Source organism: Podarcis tiliguerta, assembly GCF_965153285.1.
Source record: "Podarcis tiliguerta genome assembly, chromosome: 16".
NCBI lineage: Eukaryota > Metazoa > Chordata > Lepidosauria > Squamata > Lacertidae > Podarcis > Podarcis tiliguerta.
This window is the reverse complement of record NC_139549.1, coordinates 26624652-26639631: the sequence shown is the minus strand read 5'-3', so window position 1 is coordinate 26639631 and position 14980 is coordinate 26624652. Positions and strand designations below refer to the sequence as shown.

At 46.7% G+C, this 14980-nt stretch overlaps 1 protein-coding gene and 2 long non-coding RNA genes across 3 annotated transcripts; 1 reads left to right on the top strand and 2 right to left on the bottom strand.

The window, feature by feature from the left end:
* Positions 1-1675: 1675 nt before the first annotated feature.
* DRG1 (developmentally regulated GTP binding protein 1) lies at positions 1676-14244 on the bottom strand. The gene is made up of 9 exons (XM_083417881.1): positions 13985-14244; positions 12066-12189; positions 10921-11096; positions 9502-9571; positions 8985-9154; positions 8259-8389; positions 6818-6985; positions 4780-4902; positions 1676-1795 (listed from the first exon to the last, which is right to left on the bottom strand). Exons 1-9 carry the CDS (start codon positions 14024-14026, stop codon positions 1696-1698), a joined length of 1104 nt encoding a protein of 367 aa, XP_083274007.1. The 5' UTR covers positions 14027-14244; the 3' UTR covers positions 1676-1695.
* On the top strand, positions 5590-6326 carry LOC310666758. The gene is made up of 2 exons (XR_014506014.1): positions 5590-5956; positions 6212-6326. It is a non-coding gene; the product is annotated as an uncharacterized lncRNA (long non-coding RNA).
* On the bottom strand, positions 7148-8252 carry LOC310666756. The gene is made up of 2 exons (XR_014506012.1): positions 7709-8252; positions 7148-7622 (listed from the first exon to the last, which is right to left on the bottom strand). It is a non-coding gene; the product is annotated as an uncharacterized lncRNA (long non-coding RNA).
* Positions 14245-14980: the final 736 nt, after the last annotated feature.

The following is a 14980-nucleotide window of genomic DNA, read 5'->3' as shown; positions in this document are numbered from 1 at the left end:
GCGTTGTGGATTAAACCAGAGCGTGGGGCTTGCTGATCAGAAGGTTGGCGGTTCGAATCCCCACGACGGGGTGAGCTGTTTGGTCCCAGCTCCTGCCAGTCTAGCAGTTTGAAAGCACACAGTGCAAGTAGATAAATAGGTATCGCTCCAGCGGGAAGGTAAACAGCATTTCCGTGCGCTGCTCTGGTTCGCCAGAAGCAGCTTAGTCATGCTGGCCACATGACCTGGAAGCTGTACGCCAGCTCCCTCGGCCAGTAAAGCGAGATGAGCGCCGCAACCCCAGAGTCGTCCACGACTGGACCTAACGGTCAGGGGTCCCTTTAAGTTTACCTTTAAGGTGGCAAAATGTGTGGATTGCAAGATGCTTGTGAGTGGGCTGAGCAGCAGTTCTGATTAGCAGCTTTAGAAGTTTCTAATGGAGCTTGGGCTTGGACTACCTAATGGGGTGTTAATGCACCTGGTGTTAGCTTAATCTTGGCAGACACCTCAAAACTAATGCTCTATAATTAATCCTGTTGTGTGCTACAGGCATTGACCCCTTAAACTACATGGAAGCAGCTAGGAACAAGAGTCCTGCTCCTAACCACCCATGTTAAGATTGTCTCGCATTTCACTTATTATTCAAACACTATTCCACCTGATGGCAGCAAGGGAATAGAAACAATTTTTTTATTGAAAGATGCAGCTGAGTTTTTTGGGCACTAAAGAAAGCTACTACTGTATAAACACTAGAGGAAGTAGGGGTCATCCAATGATGCTAGTCAGTGAGAAAGGAAGAACTTCACATAATGCACAGATAAATTATGCCATTCGCATCTAGCAGCTGGCGTGAGAATAAGGTTATTCCTGGCTGTCTAATCTTGATAGTTAAAATTCTACCTCCACCACCGTCAGGGCAACTCTTGTATCTAAATGTCACATTCAGTGGGGAGCAGGAATAGGCTCCTGCACACACGTGATGTGTGGGTTTTTCCATAGGCAGCTGTTTATCATCACTGGTATACCAGAGACGCCTTTTGTACAAAGCTGTGTCAATTTTGGAAAAGCTTGAAGAAAACATTTCTAGGTATTTCAAACAGCAATGAGAGGTGCCAGTCTTAAAATCCCCGGGGGAAGAGTGAGGTGGAAAAAAGCAAAGCTCTTAACCCATACTCGCAAAAGCTTGTTATATGCATACACTGTGTTTAAGTTCTAGGCATGAGCACCATTCCGGAATTAATATTTGAGTTTTTATCTGCATGCTTTATTTACACAAGCATATAATGACAAGAATGCTAGTTTTGTATGCCTCTCATGCACAAAGCAAAGCAGAAGGCTTGCACATTTTCTTCCTTGTATGTTTTATCTACACTACAGCAAGGATGGGGAAGCTGTGGACCTCCAGCTGCTGGGCTGTGCCTCCCCCTTGCCAGGCTGGCTGCTTGGAGCTACAGTCTAGCTGTGGGTGGGGAGGAACCGCAGGTTAGCTTCCCCCTGCCCTAGTGTGAGGCTGTGCAGTCAGTCAAAACAGCAATAGAGACCAAGGCCTCACACAGTCAACAGATTTTCCTTGCTCCCATGGCTAATACACCTGACTTTCCTAGGAGGATTAAGATAGGAATGAGCACACACACATTCAACCATCCAGCAAATAGAACAAGCGTCTGAACAGTCACTGAGGAGAAGGAGTCATGACTAATTGCCCAGTAGAGCTTTTTATTTCTTCACTATCTGAATGACATCTTCATCCTCCAAGGTATGATCCTTTCCAACTTTCTGTGGGTTGTGCTTGACCGATGAGCCCCACACAAGTGCACTGAAAAAGAAAAGCGTTTAGTTGAGACACTACACTTCTACAGTGTATATAGACCAGCAGCAGTGAGGCTTTCCCAAAAATTCAGATACTCTCTACAGGTCAGAGAATCTCACTAATCTCTCTTGGCCGCTATTCTTTAATTCTCTTGAGTGCCTCACAAATAAAATATATAACAAGCAGCAAACAAAACACTTATAAAATAGTTTTGGCTATTAAAAAACCACTACACAGCAGCAGTAAGATAATACATCCAACAGACATGATCAGCCTACCTTCAGGAAATGACAGAACAAGTGATAATGACACCTGACACATCTTCAGTAACAGGAAATTTCATAAATTCAAGGATGCCCTGCACAGGCTGGGGGACTGTTATACAGTGGTTCCGCTCCTTCCTCCTGGGCCGTGTTCAGAAAGTGGGGGGGATGAGTGTTCAGACCCCTGGGCCCTCACTTGTGGGGTGCCTCAGGGTTCCGTCATCTCCCCCATGCTTTTTAACATCTACATGAAGCCGCTGGGAAGAGACCATCGGGGGTTTGGATTGGGTGTCCATCAATATGCAGATGATACCCAGCTCTACCTCTCTTTCAAATCAGAACCAGTGAAGGGCCTGTGCAAGTGCCTGGAGGCGGTTGGAGGATGGATGGCGGCTAATGGATTGAGGTTGACTCCTGACAAGACAGAAGTACTGTTTTTGGAAGACAGGAAGTGTGTGTGTGTGTGTGGACTCCCTGGTCCTGAATGGGGTAACTGTGCCCCTGAAGGACCAGGTGCGTAACCTGGGAGTCATTCTGGACTCACAGCTGTCCATGGAGGCGCAGGTCAATTCTGTATCCAGGGCAGCTGTCTACCAGCTCCATCTGGTATGCAGGCTGAGACCCTACCTGCCAGCAGACTGTCTCGCCAGAGTGGCACATGCTCTAGTTATCTCCCACTTGGACTACTGCAATGCGCTCTAAGTGGGGCTACCTTTGAAGGTGACCCGGAAACTACAACTAATCCAGAATGCGGCAGCTAGACTGGTGACAGGGGGCGGCCGCTGAGACCACATAACACCGGCCTTGAAAGACCTACATTGGCTCCCAATACGTTTCCGAGCACAATTCAAAGTGTTAGTGTTGACCTTTAAAGACCTAAACCACCTCGGCCCAGTATACCTGAAGGAGCGTTTCCACCCCCATCGATCTGCCCGGACACTGAGGTCCAGCGCCGAGGGCCTTCTTGCGGTTCCCTCATTGCGAGAAGCAAAGCTACAGGGAACCAGGCAGAGGGCCTTCTCGGTAGTGGCGCCCGCCCTGTGGAACACCCTCCCATCAGATGTCAAAGAGATAAACAACTACCTGACATTTAGAAGACATCTGAAGGCAGCCCAGTTCAGGGAAGTTTTTAATGTGCGACATTTTAATGTATTTTGCATCTTTGTTGGAAGCCTCCCAGAGTGGCTGGGGAAACCCAGCCAGATGGGCGGGGTACAAATAATAATAATAATAATAATAATAATAATAATAATAATAATAATAATAATAATCGTTGTTGTTGTTGTTGTTGTTTGACCAAAATGACAGAAGCCTACTCCAAAGATCTCAACTTGTGTTCTGAGAGATACCAACAGATGTGCCCCATCAAGCATCTGGGGGGCCCAGCCATTTTTGGAACCCTGTAAGTCGGTATCAAAACCTTGCTCGGAATAGGCAAGTTCACAGAGAATAATATGATTTGGATTTTGCATGCTACTCCAGAGCCCAGCAGCAGCTAGAGCAGGGGTCAGCAAACATTTTCAGCAGGGGGCCTGTCCACTGTCCCTCAGACCTTGTGGGGGGCCGGACTATATATATTTTGGGGGGGGGGGTGAATGAACAAATTCCTATGCCCCACAAATAACCCAGAGATGCATTTTAAATAAACGCACACATTCTACTCATGTAAAAACACACTGATTCCCAGACTGTCCGCGGGCTGGATTTAGAAGACGATTGGGCCAGATCCAGTGCCCGGGCCTTAGTTTGCCTATCCATGAGCTTGAGCTTCCAAACAGTATTTGTGGTAGCCCCATGTAGCATGTCATTGTAACAATCTATTTTCTGGTTCAGTAGGGCAACTTATCTTCCACTACGAAGAACTGTTTCTTCCCTTCTGCCGCAATGGCTTCCCTGCCCTTTGATGCACTTTTCAATTACAAAGTACAAATTGTTCCATCACAATGATAGTACTATGAGAAATATCCTTCAAAGGCTTGGCTTTTTTTGCAAAACTGAATGAAAAGCCATCTACTGTATTTTTCGCCCTATAGGACGCACTTTTTCCCCTCCAAAAATGAAGGGGAAATGTGTGTGCGTCCTATGGGGCGAATACAGGCTTTCGCTGAAGCCTGTAGAGCGAGAGGAGTCGGTGCGCACTGACCTCTCTTGCTCTCCAGGCTTCAGGAAGCTCTGCGCAACCCTCGGGAGACCAACGTGCCATCGCGCCGGGCTCCCGAGGGTTGCACGGAGCTGCCTGCGCTCCTGAGCTTCCCGGAGAGCTGCCTGCATTGCGAAGCCTGGGGCGCGCTGAAAAGCGCGCCCAGGCTTCGCGCAGCTCTCCGCAAGCCTGGGGAGACCGGCGCGGCTCCCTAGGCTTGCGGATAGCAGGCTGTTCTGGGGGCTGGGGTCATGGCGCCAGCCCCATGCCTGGGGGGGAAATAATTTTTTTTATTTATTCCCCCCCCAAAAAAAAAACCTAGGTGTGTCCTATGGGGCGGTGCGTCCTATGGGGCGAAAAATACGGTACTTGTGACCCAGTGCTTTCGAGGCTGTCTAAGACTACAAGGAGAATAGAAATACGATCAGACAAAAGACTACAGTTAATTTCCCACAGAAATGCTGAACCTCCCAATGCCTAGTCATTTTCTACTTGAAAGGAAGCTTGAGTTGATGTTTTTGTCGCCTGGTGCTGTGACATTACAAGGACTGCGGGAGAAAATTGGCTGCTTTGTAGGCCGTACTTACTATTTAAACTCTTTAATCAGGTTTTTGTGGATCTTCATGCAGAAATCCTCCACTGTGGTCCGAGAGTAAGGCAAGACTACGGGAGAGCTGTAATCTGGTAGCTGCCCTTTGGGCTTTGTGTAACTGCAATTTAAATTTAGAGTCATCAAAAGGAGATGCTACAGCACGTTAAAACACAGATACATTTCAAACAAGGCTTCCCTTCTACCCAGGGCAAAAATTCATCATCTAAGGCCTCCGTCAGCTTGACTAGGAAGAGGCCATCTCCATGGTCTTTTTGGCGCCTCTCAAACACCTTCCTTTTCCAACAAGCCTTTTAAAAAGAGATCTCTCCCAGTTTGCAGCTGTATTAAAATTGTTTTCAGATGTTTTTGCCTTTATTATTTGTGTGTTTGCCACATTGGGCTCCTTTGGCAGGAAGGAGGGGTATGTAATACAGTGGTGCCCCGCAAGACGAATGCCTCGCAAGACGGAAAACCCGCAAGACGAAAGGGTTTTCCGTTTGCAGAGGCGCTTCACAAGACGAATTTCCCTATGGGCTTGCTTCGCAAGACGAAAATTGACGAAAATTTTTGATTTTTTTTTTCCGCTCCAAAACTCCTTTTACTGAAGCGCTAAGCTGCTAAAAGCATTTTAGCAGCAAAACCGCTAATCCCTTAAGCCTTAAAAAGCCATTTTTAGCCCTTAAACTGCCAATAGCGCTAATAGCGCTAATCCGTTCATGGGCTTGCTTCGCAAGACGAAAAAACCGCAAGACGAAAAGACTCGCGGAACGGATTCTTTTCGTCTTGCGAGGCACCACTGTAGTTTGCAGAATTCTAGAGCTGGAACCGACTACAGAGGTCATCTCGCCCAACACTCTTCTAATGCAAGACACCAACTACTCCAGCATCCCCAATAGGAAGCCAGGCAGCCTGCCTCTGCTTAAAAGCTCCAGGGCAGGGGAGTCCCCCATCACCATTAAAGCAAGCTGTTCCAAATAACTTGTGCTGACATAAAGTTATTTCTATTGTTTTATCAAAATTCTTTCTTGTACTTTGAACCCACTGGTTCAGGTCATACCCTCTAGAATACTTTTCTCCAACCTGGTGCCATCCAGATGTTTTCAGATTTCCAACTCCCAGAATCCCTAGCTGCTGGCTAGGGCTGCTGCCCTAAACAGCTGGAGAGCACAAGAGTTTGGATTTGATATCCCGCTTTATCACTACCCGAAGGAGTCTCAAAGCGGCTAACATTCTCCTTTCCCTTCCTCCCCCACAACAAACACTCTGTGAGGTGAGTGGGGCTGAGAGACTTCAGAGAAGTGTGACTGGCCCAAGGTCACCCAGCAGCTGCATGTGGAGGAGCGGGGAATCGAACCCGGTTCCCCAGATTACGAGACTACCGCTCTTAACCACTACACCACACTGGCTCTCTAGGTTCTCCCACAAAGTTGGTGAAGGCTGCTTTGCAGCAACAGAAAACAGATGAGATAAATCCATGTGTCTGAACTGTAGTGCTTCAGAATTCATGTGGTGGGATAGCACAAAGAAACGCTCACCTGTTACCCCCCCCCCAAATAAAAAAAATTCCCAGCACACAGAGAACAGAGAAAGATCCTAGCCTACTCTTCTCAATGTCAGGCCAATTTTCAATGTGCATAAAGTTAACATTTTTTTGCACTGAAACATGCCCTTAAAGTACGGAGTGGCTCATTTGTTGTCCTCCACAATTCCCTCCATTCCCGATGAATGGCCATTCTGTTTACTGAAGGCATCACCCTACCACATTTATCCTGTCATATAAAACTGCAATGATGCCGAATTGTACAAAGGTTTTGTTGACAACTGTCCAAAGCTATTTTAGGGCTTACATGTGGCACCATGGGACAGAACATGATTACAGCAAGAAAGCAGGAAGAGAAGCCAACTTCAAAGACCAGCCTGCAAGTCAAGCAGCTCAAACCAGGACAGTGGGGAAGGAAATGCAGCTGCAGATTTCCAAGGGAACGGGAACCAGAGATGCTTTCAGCCTGGACAATGCAAAACGCTTGACTCACATTCGCACAAGTTTTAGGTAGTCCCAGATCTTCTCCAAGAGGTCATCAAAGTTCCATCGGTGGTGAGCAGAGATTGGAACACAGTGAGGCACTTTGTAAATTATGTCTAGTTCCTCAAGGGAGATCTGGTCAATTTTGTTCAGCACGTAAATGCACGGGATGTAAACTCTGTAAGAGTGAATAAATTATCACCGACAACACACATTTCTTTTTTAAAAACTAGTGATTACTCTCTACTGTCCCTCCTGAATGATCATGGTTACAAGACAGGTGTATTTTGGAATAAGCCCTTAAGATTATGCACCGTATTTTTCGTCCCATAGGACGCTCCGTCCCATAGGACGCACCTAGTTTTTTGGGGGGGAAATAAAGGAAAAAATTTTTTCCTTTATTTCCCCCCCAAAACCAGGTTGGGGAAACCGAACCAGGTCGAGGAACACCGGGATGACAGCGCTGCGCCTCCTTGCTGTCCCCCGAGCTTGTGGGGCTGGCCGATGTCTGTCCGGCGTGCGGGGCGCTCTGCTTTAGGGCGCCCCTCGCGCCAGGCGGCAGGCTGCTATCCGCAGCGTGGGGAGCTCTGCGGGGAACTCCCGCAGGGCTCCAACACGCTGCGGATATCTGTCCGGCGGGCGGGCACTTTGCTTCAGGGCGCCTCTCGCGCCGGGCGGCAGGCTGCTATCCGCAGCATAGACAGCCCTGCGGGACCTCCCGCAGGGCTGCCTAGGCTGCGGATGTGTTCCCGAAGCGCCCGGCGCTCTGCTTTCAGCGCGCCCGGCGCTCCGGGAAGCAGGCTGCTATCCGCAGCCTAGGCAGCCCTGCGGGAGTTCCCTAGGGCTGCCTCGGCTGCAGATGTGTTCCTGAAGCCTGGAAGCGAGAAGGGCTGGTGCGCACCGACCCCTCTCGCTCTCCAAGCTTCAGCGAAAGCCTGCATTCGCCCCATAGGACGCACCCAGATTTCCCCTTCATTTTGGGAGGGGAAAAAGTGCATTCTATAGGGCAAAAAATACGGTACATCCAAACTACTATGCCCACATGTGTCCACAAAGATTTGGCACTTATTCCAGTGTCCCAAAACAAAGAAGACCATCCTGCACTCTTGGTCTTCCATCGAGAAAACTATTCCACACCTTTCAGCAGTTACAAGAGCAATTACACAGCTCCTTGCTACTGGAATCGAGTGGGAAGGCAGGCGGCCTCCTCACAAATCAGACCCTCTTCAAGAGTGGATTTCCAAAAGTACAAAATCCACAACACAACCCCCAGCACATCCCAAACAGCCTGCATTCATAATGATAAAAGTGCTTGCTTTGCACAATATATAACGCACACTGGATTTTGATTCCCTGAAGAATTTGAAAGGCATCTGCGACACAGTATAAGCAACCCCAAGAGCCTACTAAACCTCATCATCCAGTCTGATTCACAAGCCCCACCACACTACCTGTTTCCTTCAACCACATCGATGAGGTCGTCTGCAGTAACATCACTACGCAGCGTGACATCAGCATTGTGAATTTTATACTCCGCCAAGATGCTCTTCACAGTTTCAGTATCCAGCTCACTCTGTGGGCACTAATGGAAGAACAAAAGAATCGTTCAGATATTCAGGAGGTGAGTAACTCTGGAGAACCCAGCAGATTTGGGTTTGTTATTATTCCATTAGAGCTATTTGAAGAAGCTTCCGTTCTTTTCTTGTGGTAACCAAATTAGTGAGTAAGTCCTAGCTCTACAGATCTGAAGATCCTATCAGACAGGAACCTTTCAGACCATCAGACAGGAATCTTTCTCGGCCAGAGGGCTTCATGTCAGTGATGGGCAGAGCCAGAGGCAAAAATGGTTGGAGCAACAGATGAGACTCTCATCTCTGTACAACTAGCCATATTCCAGCAGCTAATGGCACAGCATACTTCCCTTTCCATTGCAACAAGGAAAAGTCTCTAACTGTTCTCACAAATAAATCTATGTCAAAGCGAGGCCCCATTCAAAGCCATGGGATCCTTGTCCAGATCAGCAAGGATTGTCCCCAGATAAATGTAATTAATTAAATAGCTCTCTTCCAAAACTACTCAGGCAAAGCCAGAAGAGCATTCAGATTATCCAAAGAGCTCTCTCCTTGTCACAGTGACAAGGCAGGAGGCGCACACACTTTCTGCCCAGGCCTGCTTACAGTGGCTGTGAGATTGATGCCTCCTTTGTCCTTCTTCTTAAAGCCAATGTTGGGAGGTTTGCTGTTCAGTCGGATCCCAAAGCCCTCAAGCTCATTCTCAATTATCTTCTTATGTCCCAGGGGCTTCAGGACATCCAGGACTATCAGAATAAGGTTGCAGGTTCGAGCAACTGCGAAGAAAGAAGAGAATTGAAAAAGACGCTCGCTCCGTTTCTTCAAAGAGGTTGGAAAGAAAGAGTTGCATTCTGTGCCAAGCACTTCTCACTCCTGTTTTGCAATCTGCTTCTCTAAGCCAGAATGCCTTATAAATTCTGCTTTTTAAATCAAGCAAAGGAAGCTGGAAAGTCAAACCTCTGCTTTCTATGGAGACGAAACATTCACAAGATATGTATGGCACAGTGGACAAAACATATCAAATGACAAGAAATATATCTGTAAAGATTCCTCCCTCTCAAAAGCACAAAAAGATGGATAGGCAAGAAGGATTTCTGATTCTTCTCTGATCCTACAACCTCACCTGCAATGACCTGGCGACCACGACCTTTCCCATCTTTTGCACCCTCAATAATTCCTGGAAGATCCAGAAGCTGTAGTGTTTAAGGAAGAGGAAAGAAACCCATCATATATAAATCAGCAAGCCAGAATCCACCAGCAGTGGAGAAAGCTGTGAGGACATTTTAACAATATTGATCAGCTTCATTCATCTGAGTCTGAATAGAGGCAATGATTTCCTGTCCCGTGACAGGAAATAACACAATAATCTTAGCTTTGCTGAGGAAATCTGTCACCAAAGACACAAGATCTACCCACCCGGGAAGAATGGCAGATGAAGCTGATGGACTACATGGAATTGGCGGAAATGACTGGCAGAATCCGAGACCAGGGAGAAGAGTCGATGGAAGAAGATTGGAAAAAAATTAAAGTATATTTACAGAAATATTGCAAAATTAATGAATGTTAGAAGAATACTGGAATGAAGTCATATGGTTTTAGCAGAAATGTTATTAAGAATTATGCAAAAACTGATTGTTAATGGGCTAAAGTGGAAAATTTAAAGTTAGATTGTGTCAAGATAAATTATAGAACAAAAAATTGAGAAAGAGGGAAAGGATTTGCTGAATTAGCTAATTTGAACTAGAATACAAAAAAGGGAGGTGTGAGGAAGTCGAGGAAACAAGTAAATGAAAGATAAAGATATGGAAATTGGACGTATTTTTAAATGTTTTTGTTTTTTCTTGTTGTTTGGATGTATTGTTTTTTTTTCTATTTTCGATGTATTGATTGTTAACTGCTTATTGCCTTTTTTTTCTTATATCTTTTTTTTCTGTAACTATAAAACTTCTAATAAATATTATTTTTTTTTAAAAGGAAATCTGTCACCAATTACTACTGCTCTGTTTTGCCTACATTTAAGCTCTAATCGAAGTGTCAGAGACGGTACTTTTGCATTCCGTTGCCATTTAACTCTAACTCTTATATATTTGTCACCCTTTGTGCCTGTACAATTAATGACAAAAGGTGATACCATCATAAGCATCTCCAGGAGTCCTGCTGCCAAACAGTGTAGATCAGGAGCAGCCATCATGGTGCCCTCTAGAATTTTTTTGTTGGGTTACAACTCCCATCACCCCTTACCACTCACCATGCTGGCTCGGGCTGATGGGAGTTGTAGTTCACAATCCCTGGAGGGCATCCTGTTAAGCTGCTCCTGGTATAGCTAGAATATACTGTGCTAGAGGGCTTGACTTTTCCGAAGTCAGCTGAAACCCATCGTAATAAGCAGATCCACTTTTATGTACAGACTTAGCTCTAATTAAACAAAAGGAAAAATCTCCACACCTAGACCAGAAATGTACTGAAAAAAATTGGTCCTTCATACATATTTCAGATATTCCATCCTTCACATACACTCCCACCCCAGATCTAGAGAGCTCACCTGTATTTTTGCTCCTTTGTATCGAATCACACCAGGCACCGTGGTCAGCGTGGTGAACTCATAGGCAGCAACCTCCGAGTAGACTCCAGCAAGGTTGCTCAGCAAAGTGGATTTCCCCACGGATGGGAAGCCCACAAAACCAATTCGGGCATCGCCAGTCTTTGCAACATCAAAACCTTCAATGCAGAAATCAGTACTGTTACTGACAGGCTGCAGAAGAGATGGGCTACACTTGCCCCCTTCATTGTACCAGGCCCCTCCAGGAAGTTGGAGCATGAGGGGAGAAAGCCAGAGAAGAGAGTCATCTCAGCAAGCCAGGCTGGGCCCCCTTGGATGATACCTTCAGCCTGAGATAGCTCTGGTATCCTATCAGAGAAATATTTTTATCTGCCCATAGGATTTATTAACAGGTTTTATTTAAGCATCAGAGCCTCTAAGTCTTGCTCATCCATAATAAATACAGGTCCCAATCAGATGCTACACTGGCATATGGTTTAGCATTACGTGAGAAGACTTTAAATCCCTGCAACTTCCCACCAGCCCAACTCCTGATCAAATATGGCTGCAAGAAGATCAGAAACATTTGCTTCTGTTTTTAACAAACCAAAGTTTAGTCTTATATCCAAACTGGGGTTACTTTTAGCAATAGTTTACTGAAACAAGCCAACTATGGTATATGAAGACTTCAACAGTGAACCATAGTTAAGACTAACTATGTTTAGGATTCTCACACAGTTATGTTTGGTTTAGGGTTCAGACGCAGTGTAGAACGGTGGCCAACTGAAAACTGAAGCAAAATCTGTATTACATCACCAGAGGAGGAGAGGGGAGGAAAAGCACATGACACCAAGTGTACATATAATCCTGAACTATAAGCCACCTTCAGGTGTTCAACATCTGAATAAACATACATAGGGGACAGTAGTGAGAAGTACTCAAACCAATCACTACCCTTCCTAGTCACTACCTCAGCAGTTTACAGTCAGCATCTTAAAATTCTGTATAATTTCCAAAGCAAGTGCACATACTTTTGGTGTATTTTGTATATTCTTATTTCTACTAATGAGAGGAAAACAGCTCCATCTCCAAACTTCAACTTGAGGACTGAGCCACTCATTTCCATCCTTTTGGAATACTGTACATACCTTCTCCTGGACCACCCCCTCCACCTCCCTTCGGGGTGATGAGCTCTCGGCGCAGTTTGGCCAGACGTGCCTTCAACAGCCCCAGATGGTGAGCTGTGGCCTTATTCTTCTGCGTGCGGGCCATCTGTGGAGAGGGGAGAAGACAAAGATCAAGGAGGGCTGCACAAGCCCAGAACTTTCATGGGAAAGATTGGTGACACCAACCTTGTTCCAAGGTCTTGCATATTACATTGAAGTGCACAGGTCACTCTTCCCTGCCACAGAAGAGATTTAAAGGAGTGAGGAGTTGTCTGCAAGTCATGCAAGGGAGACAGGAAGAGTATCTGTCCCATCAGAAGAGCTACAGAGGGTTGTTTCTACTCTGTAGGAAACTCGGACAAAAGCAGAAGAAGGGGTGGCACTTTTCAAGGCTTAACTTCAATCAGAGCTCAACCCCAACAGTGTTGTGGAAGATAGAGGTTGAATGTTTATTTGCTGCACTTTTATCCCACTTTTCAGACAATTATTGTTTTCCTGAGGATTGGACTAGAACTAGGATGATCCAGGTTCAAATCCTGGCTTGGCCATGAAGCTTCTTGGGTGACACTGTGTGAGCTGCACACTTTCAGCCTTAACTACTAGTGGTTGCAGCCTATAGCTGGGATAGATCCCTCCTCTGCTGTCTCCTCCTTGGCTCTGTCTAAGGCCCAGTGTTTCTCAAACTTTGGTCCCCAGGTGTTGTTGAACTACAATTCCTATCATCCCTGACTGCTGGTCCTGCTACCTAGGGATGATGGGAGTTGTAGTGCAACAGCAGCTGGAGACCCAAGTTTGAAAAACACTGAGCCAACCTGGTGCTGCAACTCCAACGGGCTCCATCCAGCAATGGCTCTTCACAAGCCACCTAAGTCACAGCTATCCGTTTTTTTTATTGGGGCAAGGAGGCCTGTCTGCACTGTGCTCAGAAGACACAAGCCCACCAGCCTCCAACTTCATTCAGCAACCCTTAGCACCAGGCTGGGCCAGTGCTCTTTATTCCTATTTATTTATTAATTTTACATACCCTTGGGCAGGGCCCAAGGAGTCTCAGAGCATAAATAAACAGATACAATGGTGGAAAGCGGGGGGGGGGCGCTCACACACACACAAAATAAGTACAGTGGTACCTCGGGTTACATATGCTTCAGGTTACATATGCTTCAGGTTACACACTCCGCTAACCCAGAAATAGTGCTTCAGGTTAAGAACAGAAATTGGGCTCTGGCGGCGTGGCGGCAGCCCCAATTAGCTAAAGTGGTGCTTCAGGTTGAGAACGGACCTCCGGAACGAATTAAGTACAGTGGTACCTCGGGTTAAGTACTTAATTCGTTCCGGAGGTCCGTTCTTAACCTAAAACTGTTCTTAACCTGGGGTACCACTTTAGCTAATGGGGCCACCTGCTACCACCACGCTGCCGGAGCATGATTTCTGTTCTCATCCTGAAGCAAAGTTCTTAACCTGAGGTAATATTTCTGGGTTAGCGGAGTCTGTAACCTGAAGCATATGTAACCCGAGGTACCACTGTACTTAACCCGAGGTACCACTGTATCTCCCTCCCCTGGGCTCCAGCCTTGCCCAACATGGTATCTCCCAGGTACTGCTGGGGACTCCGAATCCCATCAGCCAACACGGCAATGCTCAGCGATAAGGATGGGAGCTGCACTCCAGGAACATCTGGAAAGCACCAGGATGGGGGTAGTGAATACTATTCGACCTCAGTCCAGCAAGCTTCTACCAGCCTCCCGCATTGTTGACCCCCAGCAGATAGACTGCCGCAGTGTACGGAGGCTCTACTGAGCCGCGCCCACGACTCCTCCACTGCCCAGTTGGGCGGGGCGGAGCCGCTGGTTAGGCCCCCACAGGGAGAGCCGAGGCCTTTCAGTCGCCGCTGGTTGGGTTACCTCGGCCTCTATCTCGGCGATCTTGGCCAACGTCGTGCTCATGATGGCGGTGGCGGCGGCAGCGGTGCCTCACGGACGGCTCGCCTCAGGCCTGTGGCACGGCGCATGCGCCCAAAGCACAGGTTCTCGCGAGACTTCTAACAAAAGCCCGGCAGGGGGGCGCGCGCGGAGCGCGAGAGTTACCCCCGCCTTTCTGTTGTCATCACGCTCCACCCATGACTCCTGGAAAGGGGGGGAGCGAGGACGCTACCATAGAGTGGAGGCCAGAGAGGAAACCAAAGGAGACAGCTTAAGCGTCGCCGTAAGGACTCCTCCCGCCTAATGGCCGGGAGACGGTATTGCAGGAGGCACAGACCCCACCCTCGCTACTACGTTCAGGTCTGGGCCTACAAGGCAGATAGAAAGACCTGTTAATAAATAAGGCTTTATTTCTGTCAGGCGCTCCCAAACTGCGGCTCTCATTCAGGTGGTAGGTCCATCTCGTTAAATACTTAGAATTATCCTTTAATTGTCTACCTTATCTTTCATTTTAATTCCAGAAGCGATAAAAATATAGTTTTAAATCGTACTGTTTGACTTCTGTGGAATACTATATCATTAAAGACAAAATATAAGAAATAAGAGAAGCAATTAAAAACCATACAGCATCTAACACGGCACATTATTATTAAAATTATATACCACCCTTCACCGGAAGATGACAGGATGGCTTATGACATTAAAACACAGAACATAATAATACTGTAGTGGATTAATTAATTAAGAACCTTGCATTACAACAGGCAGAAAAAAATAAGTGGGCTGCCAAGACCCTCTGAAATTTTGAAGGGATCTATGGGGGAAATGTGTGAGAACCCCTGACTTAAATTCTCTCCCCACCCCCAAAACATGTTGCTTACTATTCCTAAACCTAATGACATGTAACTGCAACAATATATTGTTTCCATCCCCTTCCTATCCCCTGCCTCTGTTGACACCCCATTTTCTTGACTGTAG

Bases quoted from the DNA above. Each gene is read 5' to 3' on its own strand.
- DRG1 (XM_083417881.1), bottom strand. From the start codon at position 14,026: ATGAGCACGACGTTGGCCAAGATCGCCGAGATAGAGGCCGAG. The intron at 4,903-6,817 runs GTGAGTCAAGCG...TTTAAATTGCAG, and splicing joins TACCTAAAACTTGTGCGAAT to TTACACAAAGCCCAAAGGGC. The intron at 1,796-4,779 runs GTAAGTACGGCC...TTTCTTTTTCAG, and splicing joins CTGATTAAAGAGTTTAAATA to TGCACTTGTGTGGGGCTCAT.